Raw genomic sequence first — 14,488 nt, 5'->3', positions numbered from 1 at the left:
GTGGACAAAAAAAGATATTCCAGATGCTGAAGATTACTAGTGCCAGTTTTGTGCTCCCAGCCCTTTCCAGCAAACCCAGGAAGTGGATATTTAGCTGCTCCATTGAGTGCTGTGGTTGGGGCTGGAGGAGATGGTCCCAGAACACGGCAGATGTGTGTAAACAATCTGATTTTTACTCATGGCTTCTCAGTGCATCATGTTTACAACAAACTCGTGTATCAGAGGAACGAGCTGAGTTGCTTTCCAGAACTTGTGGAAGCCCTTTGGCATTACACAGGTGGAAGAAGAGGGGCATTTCCTTCATTCCAGCCCTTTCCTGCTTCCTTTTCAGTAACCACGTCCTGGCATGTGTATTCCGTGTGTGGGGGCCAGGAGTCCATGGCATGCCCCCCTGACTAATTGCATGCTCCCTCCTGTGTATTGTGAAGCACTTTGGAAGCTGTGATGGAGAGCGGCATGGTGTGATCGTATTTTCTGTCCCATCCCTGAAAATGGTGAAAAGGTCCCCAAATTCCTGTCAACACATGGTAGATAGGGGAGTAGCTTGGCCAGAAAATCAGAAGAAGTTAGAATATGGATTTAGGTTTAATGTTTTTAATTGCCTGATAAATTGTTTTTAGGTACAAGGAAAAGTTTTGACCATTTGATATCGGACACAAAGGCTCCTAAAAGGCAAGACATGGAATCTGGAATCACAACGCCTCCCAAAATGAGGAGAGTAGCCGAAAATGATTATGAAATGGGTGAGACACAGGACTAACATTTTAAGAATAATACTAATTATAAACGCTTTGTATATCTATACAAAGGACTATTTCTAAATTCAGTGTTCATTTACCAAGGTTACTCCATGGTGAGGGAGAAGCACCTTTCTTAGCAATGGCTTTTGCAGGGTGCAGCCTTCATATCTCTGGCAGCTGCATTGGAGCTGCTCAGTTTACAGGTGCAGAATCAGGGGCAGCTCTAAAGGACTGCATACAGGAGTGCAGTGAAATAAATAGCATTTGGCTTTCTATAAGTTAATAAGCCCCAGCTGCAAATTCCTGCAGGAGATGGAATGCGAGCTGATGCCTGGAATGCCTCTCTTCATCTTCTCCCCCATCTGCTTCCTGTGCCCCCACCCCCAATTGCAATGCAAGACCAGGGTTCTTCTCTTGTATCTGCCTGACCCCGAATTTGGTACTTACACCCCTGGGCCTGTATTTCACTGAAGAGGAAATTGGGGTTTTTGTTTGCCATCCGATAACACATCCCATGTAGTGGTCCAGTGCTGCTGCATTACAGCGCAGTCGTTGCTTTGACCTTTGTGACAAGGCTGGTGAGTGCCGAGGTTTGCACATGACTGACTCTGTTGTGCAGAACCTGATTCTGTCTTGCTTTGGGTTTATTTTGCTCTGGATGAGTTGCTCTTTTTTATCTGGCAGAAACCCAGAGAATATCACCACAGCAACACCCACACCTCCGGAAAGTTTCCGTTTCCGAGTCAAACGTCCTCCTGGATGAAGAAGTTCTGACTGACCCAAAAATTCAAGCACTGCTGCTTACAGTTCTTGTAAGCTTTCTTCTGTGTGTTGTTTGCTATCTTCTGATGTCCTTTTGTCTCCCAGCAAAACAAACACGTTCCTTGGAGTGTTTCCTGCCTGAGTTTTATGACACGCTATTTTGTATAATAAAAGGTTATTGATATATTATAGTTTAAAAGAAATGAGCATTATTGGAATCCCAGCATAATTCAGTTTAAAAGTCATTAACTAGTAATAGAGGTGCAGTCTGATAGCACTTTCTTCAGCTGTACCACTGCAGTTCCCACTCCAGGTACGATTCAGAAAGACTCAGTTGTGTAAAAAACTGTCCAGATACATTTATTGCCAAAATACTAGTTGTTGCCAATTGGTTCTGTTGTTTCTCAATAGAGACATAAATCAATCTTTTGTAATGCTGCTTTCTGCTAGTCAGAAATCTTAAACCCTTTAAAGCTTAAAACCTTTAAGCAAAGGCTGCAACCACCCAGGTGAACTAATGGCTCCTTCCCTGCCAGGCCACGCTGGTGAAATACACCACGGACGAGTTCGACCAGCGCATCCTCTACGAGTATTTAGCAGAAGCCAGTGTTGTCTTCCCAAAGGTCTTTCCTGTTGTGTGAGTACCTGAAGTTCTGGTTACATTAACTCTGTACCTGGCTCTTCTTTAGAGGTCTCTGGTCCAGGACAAGCATCTACAAGGCACTTGCTTGTGTGGAGGTTACAAGCTGCAGTCTGTCCATGCTGGTTGATTTTAATTTGTCCCGAGTGTTTCAAAGCTGATTTAAAACCTAGTGCAGGGGCTCTTTGGGTGTTTCTTTAGACACCTGTTGTAGTTTTGCTGGAATGAATGTGTGTAAAGGAAACCCAGCTGTCAGAAGTCAAGGTGAACAGGCATTCACAACTGACCTGAGCACATCATCAGAGTCGTCATGGAACAGAGTTAGGAATTGTGTTCTGAAATCACTGGGGAGATGAAAATCCCACCTGAACTGCTGTTTGCTAAAGTCACTTGGGAACTGCAGGTTTATTTTATTTAATGACCAAAAACTAAGCCATTTCTCCTTTCCTCAGGCATAATTTATTGGATTCCAAGATCAATACCCTTTTATCGCTGTGCCAGGATCCAAACTTGTTGAATCCAATTCATGGGATTGTGCAGAGTGTTGTGTACCATGAGGAGTCTCCACCCCAATACCAAACGTCCTATCTACAGAGTAAATATTTTATCTTTTTTTTTTTTTTTTTAAGTAGTGCTGTACTGGGAGCACTCTCTGGCGGCTCTGTCAGGTGAGAGCTGGGCTTTTATGGTGGTATTCCATTTGTTGTTGCAGGTTTTGGATTCAATGGGCTGTGGAGGTTTGCTGGCCCCTTCTCCAAGGTAAGAGCTCTGTGGGGGTCTGGACTGGCCTTTCTGGGGCACATTGGTTCTGCAGGAAAGATGCTCATAAGGAGCACCACTCACTTATGAATGAACAGAGAATGTCAGGGGCACCTCTAGGACTAAACTCAGCCCTGGGCCTGCAGCAGGTGCTGGGATAGATAAGTTACCAGAGCAGGGTAAAAGCAGCCAGGTGTGTAAGTGCAACTTTCCTGCTCCCAGGGTCACTTTATTACGTGTATCTTACAGGGTAGGGGGTTAATTTGATAAGTGATGATTCCACGAGGCTAAATTTTGTGTTGGAGCAGAGGCAGTGGAGCACTGCCCATGTGTCCGGCCATCCCAAGGGAAGTGGCCCAGGTGTGGGGCTGGGGCAGGGGCTCTGCAGCCCCTCTTGCTGCCCCTGGGCTCCCACGCACTGGGGTCACACTGACGCCTGGTCTGCAGTGTGTACATTTAGATTGGTCTGGACAAGATCACTCAAGTCAGTTTGTAATTACAGATACATCAAATGCTCTTAAAAATTTGCAGGTGAAGCAGTGGGACTTGAGGGTGAGCTCTGGAGCAAAGCTCAAACTGACAGGAAAGTACAAAGGGAAAAACAATCTATTTTCCCCCCATCTCCCACAGCAAACCCAAATCCCAGACTATGCTGAGCTCATAGTGAAGTTCCTTGATGCCTTGATTGACACGTATTTGCCTGGAATTGATGAGGAAACCAGTGAAGAATCTCTCCTGACCCCCACATCTCCATATCCTCCGGCGGTGCAGAGCCAGCTCAGCATCACTGCAAACCTCAACCTCTCCAACTCCATGACCTCACTTGCCACTTCCCAGCACTCTCCAGGTCAGTGCCTGTTCTGGTACCACCTGGGTGGGGGAAATGTGGGAATTTCCTGGTTTAGGAGGCTCGTTGGCTCTTTGGATGTGTTTATGCATCAAACATTGGTGCATTATGGAGTCAAATGAATATTAAACTGTTCCTGAGCTATTACCCTGTTGGTTCAGATCCTGGATTTTATCCATCACAAAAGCTGTCTCCTGGGTCGCTCCATGTGAAGGGAAGAACATTAAGGGCATCAGAACAGCAGCACCTTCATGTGGAACATGTGCAGCAGTGAGAGCTTGAAAAACTAATAAATATAAACATACAATCAAGGTAATTTGCTAGGAGAAAAGGCTGATCTGGGCACTGCAAGGTGTAGCACATGTTGAGAAGAATAATCCCTCAGTGCCCAGCAGACTGGTGTGGGCTGACACTGCTCCAGTTGCCTGTGTGATCCAAGGCCAGTGCTCACACGGGCATTGCGCTGGGGTCGGGCTGTGCCTTCCAGGAAAAAAGAGTTCATGTGGGTCCTTTAGACTGTTGTATTGCCAGAAATATGCTGATGGTGAAGTAAGGCTGTGCAGAAAAAGTACAGTCATCAGAGGCAGTAAATGGATAAAAATACCCAGCTTCTGGCATGGGAGAAGGGAATTGCAGGGGAATGCGGAGGTGAAATTAAACAGCAAAGATTTGCAGGGTGAAAATGAGTAAAGAGTTATTCAGTACAGCAGCACAAGCCAGAGAAATTAAATATAGGAAGAAAATAGAATTTATATCAAAGAAACCTACATGAAGACTCATGAAGTGGCTTGGGAGGGGTGGCTCATATATTGAGGAAATACTTTACTTTTTAAATAAATATTATACTGTGGGATATTTCTTCAGTGATGATTTAACTTCTGCAGTTCTGAACACTCACATCAACCAACCTTTTATTTCTGCCTCATTTCTAACCTTGATGGAAGGCCAAAACCCCCTTGTACTGAGGGATAGCCTTTACAGAGGTGTTGCTGGCTGGGCTTGGCTCTGTGCAGGAATCTGCCCTGGCTCACAAGCACTGGGATGGTTTGTTCAGGGTGCAGAGGAGCAGCAGGGGTAAGGCAGGGCTGTTGGAATGATTTGGGGACAGGGGTTTCTTTGGGAGCAGACCTTGCTGTCAGTGTAGAAGGACATTTGGGCAGCACCTTTCCATTTGGAACACCGCATGGGTTGCAGCTCCAGCAGTTCGTTTCCAAGGATGAGGTGATGGTGCAGGATTGAGCTCTCTGCAAGGGAAAGAAGCATTTTGCTCTGTAAATGTCCTCCTTCCTTCTGCCCCACTTTCCATTCCCTCTTCTTTACAAGCTGAGAGGAAGGAATTAATCCAGCTCGTCAGACATTCCTTCCAAGTGCTGTGCAAACAGATGGCTTTTGTCAAAGGCTGGTTAAGAGTCTCCGCAAACAGAGTTGGGAACTAGGGAACTGGTTCAGGTTAATAGTGAGTCTGAAACAACGCACTGGCACTCTGAGCACTGTTTGCTTGGAAATTAAATTTCAAACACCAGTGTGAAGGCCACGTGTTCAGCAGCACTGAGTTAAAAGAAACATTTTCAGCCAACTGCATTTTTTTTATTATGGCTACAAATACTAAGTTGCAGATACATGAAAATTTCATTTCTTGCATCTGGAAACAACTAGGCAGGATCATTGTTTATAAATGTTTTGTCTGTCACCATCTCTGTTTCTTTCCCTCCCCGTCCCTGTCTCATGGACATTATTCACTTACATTTATTTCTTTCATTCTGTGTCTGTGAAGCTTCTCTGCCTTGCTCTAAGTCTGCAGTTTTCATGCAGCTGCCTCATCCAGGTACTTTCTTCTTTCATCATATTTGCACGAAATGCTGCTTGAGCTGCGTTAGGGCCGGGCTGTGGCATGAGGAGCAGTTTCTGACACGGGAATGGCTTCAGCAAGTGCTAAGCTGGTGCATTTCTTGGGGGATGCCAGTAATACCTGGTGGTAGAGCAGACAAAGTCACCCACAGCCTTGAGAATAAATCTGGTAACAGACAAGTGGATGCTTAATACTGGAAATCACTCTGCTGCACGTGTGAAGCTAAAATGAACTGTTTGGTGTGAGCTCTAGATTCACCAGGACTCAGCTCTGGCTGCAGGGGCACACAGGCAAACAGACATGAGTTCTTTGGACTAAACTGCAGCAGACAGAGGTGCAGTAAATCAGGAGCTGCACACTTCTGCATTGCTGCCTTGTGTGGAGAAGTAAGAGAAAGCTGCAGAAGAGGGTTTTTTGCTCATGCCCATGGGTTGTCCCTGTCCTCAGCGTAGTTTGGGGGTTTTGTGCTGCCACCCACACAAGGAGAGGATGGTGCAGCCTCTGCAGGGTGTTCTTTGTTCTCACTAATGCCAACGCCAATCAATTTCTTGCACATAATTGTGGATATGTCACTTACAGGAACAGAACTTTGTTCTAACCTTTGTATTTGCTGTCAGACATCCCAACTTTTGCTGCTGATTGTACTTGCATCCTCACCAGACAGACACAGTGTGGCAGCTACACAGAGAGGCTGCTGCAGGGGGTTAACTCTCAGCAGTTCCAGTGTAGAGAGCAACAATGGATCGGGAGCACGTGTGCACTAAGCTCAGCTCGGGGCTTTGGGTGTGCAGTGACAGTGCCCGAAGCCATTGCTGAGGGCTCTAATGCCAGTGGGGTCTTCACTAAAGCACTTCAGTTTTGAGGTTTGTTTGATAGGAGACTTTTAGCAAAGCATAACAGAGTTTTGCTCTGCAGGACCTTGTCCCAGCCTCACCTCCTCTGTGCCTGTTTCCTGTCAAGACCCTCCTAAGGAAACTCTTTCTTTACTCATTAAGAGTGAATTTAATGGTTTGTTTTGCGTTTTCCTCCTTCCCTCACTTAAGCAGACTTTCGTTTTCAGCAGGACACCAAGTTTCCTTGGTTTTACTCTCCCTTTGCTCTCTGCTGGCTCCACAGGCTCGAGGGCAGGAGCGAGCGGCTCAGCAGCCCTTACCTGTCACAAATCGTATTTGATTCTTTTCAAACACGTCCCGGCGGTGCCGGGCGGGCGGAGCTCGGCGGGGTCCGGCCCCCCTCTGGGACCCGCCCCTCCGGCATTCCCGCGGCTGGGGCGGCTGGGGGCTGCCGGCAGCGGGACTCAGCGCAGCCCCTGTGTCTCCGCAGGGATCGACAAGGAGAACGTGGAGCTCTCGCCCACCGCCGGCCACGCCAACAGCGGGAGGATGCGCCACGGCTCCGCCAGCCAAGTGCAGAAGCAGCGAAGCGCCGGCAGCTTCAAGCGTCACAGCATCAAAAAGATCGTGTGATTGTCGCTTTTTAATTTTATTTTTTATTTTTGGACCTGACTGACACGCGCGGCCCCTCGCAAAGGGCCCTCCACCGGGTGTGATGCTGCACTTGATCTGTACAGTTCCCATCCCGCCAGCCGCGTTGCCAGATGATCAACTCCTGACCCACTGCCTGAGTTAACGCCTTCATCCCCCCGTGTTCGGTTTCAGCCGGTGTTCCAGAACCACGCGTGTGCCCCGGGGGAGGTTGGAGTTCTGTAGCGCTGCAAAGCCGCGTCTTGTCTGAATCCAAAGCCATTTCCCAGCCCCGCCGTGTGTCTGTTCTGGCCTCGGGTGTTCCTGCTAAGGGAAGTGTTGATCCTTAACCCTGTTTGCACACCTCAAGGTAGTGGCTTCCTGAGCCGGGGAAGTTTCTCTAATCCTGGTTTTAATCCAAACCTGTAAGATTTTAGCTGTGTACTTTTTTTTACCACACTGAGAAGTTCATGATAGCTGCAGCACAAGGCGCTTAACAGAAGTGGTGATTAGGTTAAATTTCAGGTAATTAGCAATAAAGGGGAGAGGAAAAGGAGGCTGCAGGAGTCCCTCATTCCCCAGACCAGGCTTCACACGCTTGGACTGTACATGGACCAGACTGGACAAACTGGCTTTTTTCCCCAAGCTTTTTTTTTTTTGTTTTGCTGTACTTTATCTGCCCTGAGGAGGTTGTACAGGGGAAAATCCCTGGGAACTGACCCTTGGGCTGTCATTGTAGCACCTGCTTTAGTTCTGCCCTTCCCAACAATGCACACCTTCCAGAGCTCCTGGCAGAATATCCAGTAGGGAATGGAGGGGAAATGGAGTAGATTCATCCCAGCTCTGGGGGATAGTATGTGGCAAAGCTGCCCCTGTGCTGCCCGAGCAGGGACAGAAACAGCCACGTCTGCTCAAGGTACATGAATTTAAATTAACTGACACTGTGTCCAGTCCCAGGGACGTCTGGCAGAGTCACCTCCCGGGGCGGGTTCGGGGTCCTGCGGGGGTCACACAAGCCTGAGGTGCTGTCACTGTCAGGGCTGCGGGTGGCAGTCGGCACCGGCGCCTGGGGACGCGCACCGCCGCTGTGCTGGCAGGGGAGGGGGCGGTGCTGGTGCTGCTGTGGGGCCCAGTGCTGGCACGGGGGCTGCTGCTGGTCCCGCTGTGGGTGCCGCTGCCCCGCGGGCACGTGCAGGGTTGGCTGAGTTTGGGCTGAGTTCAGGCAGGGGCTGCGTCCCTGGGGGCTCACACAGCTCCTGCTCAGAACCAGATCCGCTTCCCAGTTTCAGATCCCTCTGCTGTGGTAGGAATTAACAATCCTTCAGTGGCTTTAAAGGAAAAAAAAAGTATATCCATTAGGTAAAAGCTAGTCCTCCAGTGCAATCGTTAGTGGCTTTCAGTAAATCGAACTTCACAGCTAAATTATTAGAGAATGGTACAATTAAGGGTTCCGATTTTATTGCTATAGCACATAATTCCCATGTATCCACACAGTAACAATGTAACATTTATGTAAATAAAAATACCTTTATTGTATTGATTCATAAAATAACAATTTCTTTAATTTGTTTACAGTCCTGGAAAAACTATGAACACAAACTTCATATGCAAATAGTTTGCCAAAACAAGAGGAAAACTTAGAATTAGCAGTCATGGAATAAACAGGTTAGAAAGATGAACTGGTGCAATTAACCAAATCCCCTCACTCGGGTGGTGCAGGCGCCAGGGCAGGAACATGGTCACTGGTGACACAGAGTGGGGTCCGAGCAGGGCCGTGAGGCTGAGCTGGGCTCAGGGACAGAGCAGGGGCTCAAGCCTTGGCTTTGGGGTCCCCAGGTTAGAAACCATTGTCATCCCACAACTCAGATTGTGAGGAGCCACCCCTGGTGTCACTGGGGTTTTTGCACTGGGTTGTGCCCAGTCGAGCTGGTTCCAGCCCTTCCCGTTTTGCTGAGGACAAGGAATTGTAGAAGCCTGAGGATTTGGAGGTGGGAGGAAAACAAGAATCTCTTATAAAGGTGGTGTGCTGTTTTCAGTTGTTTGTCGTATGAACAGGTCTGCAAACAGGAACTGCCCAACTGATTTTGTTTGGGCAGAGAGCGAGCCCTTCAGTGTTGTGCATTGCCCATGTCAGAAGTGTCCCTCCATCAGAACTGATGTGTTCTCTGCAGCACAGAGATGTGAGAGCAGAGGGGACAGGGAGGAAAGTCACCTTCCCTGTGAGAACTACTCCAGGCTCTCAGTCCCAGCTGAAAAACTCGTCTCTTCATAAAGTCAGTGAACAAAACTGAATTTCCTCTTTTCCTGGAAAGAGGGAGTCGGTTGGAGTTTTCCCTGTATGAGAGATTCATTGAGAGGGCCTGGGCCCTGGCAGAGCAGGGGTGTCAGACACCTGTGCCAGGTAATGGGGGTGGAATTGGGGTGTAAGGACTGCTGATGGCCAAGGTTTAATTTGGGATTGTGTGTGCCCCAAGAGACAGGGACATTGTCTTCTAGTACTGGTGCTTGGGAAGCTCGTGCTTGGCTCCTAGGGAACCATGGCCTTTGTGTAATGATTAAACTCCCATCAGTAATTAGTTGTTGAGTGCCTTACTGTCACTGCATCACTCTCCCGCTCCCTCCAGCAGCCGCTGCTGGGATTTGCCTCTTTTTCTTTCTCACGTCCTCCTTCCTTTGTTCTTTCCCTGTTTGAGCACTCTCCACCCTGCCCATTCCATCCCTGGGAGCGCTGCTCCCATCCCAGGCTGCTCCATCCTTTCTCCACCTGCTGCTCTGTTCTCTGGTGACCAGCAGGTTGTTGCTGGTGACAGTGTGGGTGTGAGCCCTGACCTGACACGCAGGAGCCCCATCCCAGGGTCCCCAATGCCGCTGCACTCCAGACAGCCCGCAGGCTGCTGGCAGTGGCTGCTGCTCCAGGCTCTGCTGCAGGGCTGGAGCTGCAGCCCCAGAGTCCCTGTGCTCTGACATGAAAACTTAAGATTCAGAAAAATCCAGTTGGAACACGTGGACCATGTAATGCCCTCCTGGGGAGCATGTGTGACCCCCCCTGGCTCAGAGCCCGTTCCCGGCCCGCACTGACCACAGCTCAGTACTGTAAAGACAATTAACATTCTGTTTGTGTTTGTATTTTCCCTGACTTAAAGATAACGCAGTAGTATTTGAATAGTGCATAACCTACCTGTAATGATGCCGATGTTTCTGCTTTACTGTGCATGAGGTTTCCCAGGACAGGGAACGTTTCACTGAGTCTCGTGGGCTGAGCCCCCGGCGCGTGCCGGGGCTGGCTCTGGTTGTAGGTTTTAGGGCTTCTTCTGTTTCATTCTAAGGTTAATTTTTTCTGATGTCACAAAGCACGTCCTATTGTTATGCAACAAACCACAGACAGTCACTCAGAGTGTTGGTCCCACCTTTTTTTTTATGCAGTATATTCACCTGTAAATAGTTTTTGTGTAAAATTTGACAGAAAAGTATATTTACTACACTGTAAATACATGTGACAATATATTGTATTATTTTGCTTTTTTTGTAAAGCAGTTAGTTGCTGTATATGTATAACATACAAATTTGATTATTCTAGTGTTAGTAACTGTTAACTACTCCTCCTCCCTCCTGGTGCGTTACATCATTTAAACCAGAAGCTGTGTACGACACACTCACCCCGTGTATGATCTCACTGCTTCCATCCGGCCTCGGCTTCCAAAGGGTTTCCGTGATCCCAGTCCTGGTCATGCCGTAAAACCGAGCGTGTGAGCCTGGAGACCCCGCTCGTCCCAGCGCCGGTGGGAGCTGTGGGTCAGAATGGTGGAAACCTGGTTTCAGATAATTATTGTTCACCCCATTCTCCCCTCATGTATGTACTTCCCCCTTTTTTTTGAAGTAAAATGTAAATTCAACCTGCTCCCAGTTGTTTGAAGGTCATTCCCGGGCGCTGCGGGGTGAAGGTGGTGTACGCCGATGTCCTCTCTCTGTTGGGACAAGTTTGGGTGGGTTTTTTGGGGCTGAACCAAGGGATCCGGCCCAGTCCCAGACCCAACCCCCCACTTTTTCTGGGGAAAATTAAGATTCCAGTTAAAATCCAGTGTCTGGGGTTTGTGTTCCCAGACTGGTGCTGCTCTGGGTGTGGGATCCTGCACAAATCTAAGATTGCCTGCGGTGACTGAGGAAGAAGAAAGCCCATTGTCATGAATTTCATGTCACTTCAATAAGATTATCATAACTGAATAATAAATCAGAATATTTCTTTTTAAAATGTAAATTTAATATTGTAATAAAACAGCTGCTTGGTCTTTAAAGAACAATTCAGTATAATTTGTCTATTTGAGCTTTTTTAGCCTAGAAGCTTGAGGTTTCAGCTGTCAGGCAACTTCTCTGACAAAAGATTAATCACATCTATTTTTCTTTTAGGGGGATACATTACTTTCCCATTAAAAATGTATAAGTACTTATATTCTGGCTTTGTGAATCGTAAAAGGATGTAAAGACACATTAAAGTGTGACTGCATTGACTTCTTCTGAGACATCTTATTGTTCCTGCACGATGAACAGACAGACCTGCAGACACCTGGACAGGTGATTCCCGTCGTGCTCCTGGTGCCAGCTGGGGCTGCACGAGTGGAAGAGCAGCAGTGTGTGAACTGTTAAATTTCATTTTCTTTACTTCAGAGGAAATGTTCCTTAGTTCTGAGTTGGACCTGGAGTGGGAGCCAGGCAGGAGCCAGCCCCTGAGCAGCACCTGCTCAATCACTGCTGCCAAAAACATTCCTAAAGTTCCTCTTTTGGACAGTCAAGCCTCCTTGCTACTTGAGATCACAAATACACTGTAGCCACAGGGAGGGAATGAAAGGAAAGTTTTATTTCAGTTATGTATGCAGTTGGAAAAACTGTATTTAGGGGAAAATTGCACCATTGGAGCGGGCAGTTCTGTCTAAGGAAAGAGCTTCAAAACCCCTGCCCAGCTGATGCGGCTGAAATATTTTACAAAGGAAAATAATAAAGTAAAAATGCAGAACTTACTTATCTTAGGGTATGAATTCTGTTCTGGAGCTAAAAACTGCACAAGGAGGAAAAGAAAGAAAGTTGTTCATGGCTGACCCCAGGATGGCTCAGAGCTGTTGGTGAAGGTGCCCCAGCACTGTCCCAGGTGAGATGGGTGATACCTGTTCCCTTAGGTCCTGTCATAGGATTGGATTCTGCCTGGTCACTTATGCCATTACCAAATGCGTTTCATGTGTCCGTGCTCCCTCAGCCCCCTCTGAGGACAGGGGACAGAACACCTGAACTCAAACAGCTCTGAGGTGATGGATGAGTCACCTGTGTCACAGAACTAACGGCCAAAGCCGCCCTCCTGCACCTGTGCAGTGCTGGGTCCCTCTCAGAGCAGTGAAATGCCTTCCCCGCTACTGGAGTTAGGATTTTCAGGTGTGAATCCTTTGTGCCTTGCAACAGCGGCTCCTCAGTTGGCTGCTCCTCTGCTGAAGCTCTCAAATGAAAATCACTCCCAGGCTTGTGTGGGTGGAGAGCGTAGAAAAACAATTACCATGATGTGACTTGTTCAAACAAGTATGGGTTTGTTCTTCAAAGGAATTGTGAAAAATCCTGATGACGGGATCTTCTGGGATATTTAAATGACAGTGCTATAAATAGCCAGGAGTAACTATATGCACAAGAAAACCCCCCTGAACTATTAAATTGTATTTTAATATTTTTTTCTCATAGCATACTGTCCTTCAGACAAACTGGAAATATCTGTTTTGCTGCTTCCACCCCTAGTTAGGAACTGGGAGAGTGAGGTCTGCCCAGGAGAGCTGGCTGTGCAGCAAGACACGGTGCATACGCTGAGGATCTGCTCATCCAGCCCTCCTCCTCCTCCTCCTCCTTGGGCTGTGAGGACACGGGGCAATGAAATGGCCAGGTCCAAGAGGCTTCAGCTGTTCTGGTCCCAATGTGTGTCTGACACAGGCTGTGGCTGTGACCTTGACAAATCCCTGAATGTTTGACCACCAGGCACCATAAATGCTGGAATTGCCCAACAGTAACAGCCAAGTTACTGTAGTAACTTCCAAGAATTCCAAGCTGGGAATTCTTAACGGACAAACTTCTGAGATCCTCAGATTAGTGACATCAAAAGGGCAAAGTCCCCACACCGATGGATTTTTTCCACTTTTATGTGTGGCACAATTTGTAGTTTTTAAGTGGGTATTTAGTATTAACTCCCAACTGCTCTAAACAAAAAGATTTGAGGCAAATCAGGAACTTTCACAGAAAAATACTTACACGAATCGGTGATTTAGGAAGGGCAATCCTGCTTATACAGGACTGTGATTTCTCCAAGTTACTCATTTACACTCTCACGTACCAACTGCCTGCTGCGGGCACGTGTCAATAAACAGCGGGCAGGTTTGGCTTCAGCCAGCCTGGCCAGCGCAGCCCTGAGCTCCCCCGTGCCTGCAGTGACGGTGTGTGCAGCAGGTTTGTGCAGCATTACCTGGTGCAGAGGGTGCTGCTCACACCCAGTGAGCTCTGGGAACAGCAGTGGCTCTGCAGGATGAGCCCTGGGTACTGCAAAGGGAGGAGGCTGACTGGGGCTAATCTGTGACTGCCGGACGAACAGAAAGCTCAGGCTCTCAAGCTGGAAGGAGCCTTGAAGTGCTTTCCTGCACTGCTGCGGCCACCAGTGGATACCCCCAGGAGCTGCTCTGGTTTATAACTCACTCTAGCTCCGCTGCTCCCTGGCCCAAAGCATGAGCCACCTCTCCCTGACCTACTGCTTCCCTCTGACTTTGCTGCTAAAGTTCCAAAAGATTTAAAAAAGCAGCTGAAGTTGTTCCACTGGGAAATCCAGAGCCACCTGTCCCCACAAAGACAGGTCCAGTGACAAACGCAGAGCAGTCTCCTCAGAAGCCCCAAAGCAGCACAGCATCCCGTGCCCTCTGAGCTGCCTGGCTGGCTGCATGGGAAGGAGCAGCACCCACACCACCTGGCTCCTGCCACTCCGTGTGCTACCATGCAACTCCGCTGGATTGTTTGGAGAGAGGATGCACCACTCCCAAACAACTCTTCCCACACAGACCCAGGGTGGAGGCCTAGCCCCTCCCGCTGTCACAGTAACACAGAATTCCCAGTGATGCCCCGCAAGGGTCAGCACACTCTTCCCAAGACCTGGCTTCTGCTTGGGCTGCTCCTGCCACACCCTGGGGCCTTTCCCTCTCTCACCAGCCTCCTCTGGAAATTCCCAGCCTCCTTAGAACAGCGTCAACGATTTCCCAGAGTCTCCTCCGAGTGCCTTGCCTACAGTTGCCCTGGAATCTGCTGTCATACAGCCCACAGAGCGTGGCAGTGCCAGCGCTGACCAGCCGTGCTTCACTACTGTGTATCCCCCCAAAACCTCAGAGGTTCCTTGGGACACAGAAATCATTTACACAATGGATC

General features: G+C 48.3%; 1 protein-coding gene across 1 annotated transcript in view; it reads left to right on the top strand.

Moving 5' to 3' along the window:
* The window catches only part of NF1 (neurofibromin 1), a 75,615-nt gene extending 64,050 nt beyond the window's left edge, over positions 1-11,565 (top strand). Inside the window, 7 exon segments of the mRNA XM_039563131.1 lie at positions 621-743; positions 1,425-1,552; positions 2,039-2,139; positions 2,595-2,737; positions 2,855-2,901; positions 3,532-3,748; positions 6,921-11,565. Coding sequence (XP_039419065.1) covers positions 621-743; positions 1,425-1,552; positions 2,039-2,139; positions 2,595-2,737; positions 2,855-2,901; positions 3,532-3,748; positions 6,921-7,063 — 902 coding nt within the window. The 3' untranslated portion in view covers positions 7,064-11,565.
* Positions 11,566-14,488: the final 2,923 nt, after the last annotated feature.

The sequence above is a fragment of the Corvus cornix genome, chromosome 19 (genome assembly GCF_000738735.6).
Source record: "Corvus cornix cornix isolate S_Up_H32 chromosome 19, ASM73873v5, whole genome shotgun sequence".
Lineage (NCBI taxonomy): Eukaryota > Metazoa > Chordata > Aves > Passeriformes > Corvidae > Corvus > Corvus cornix.
This window is presented reverse-complemented; position numbering and strand designations above follow the sequence as displayed.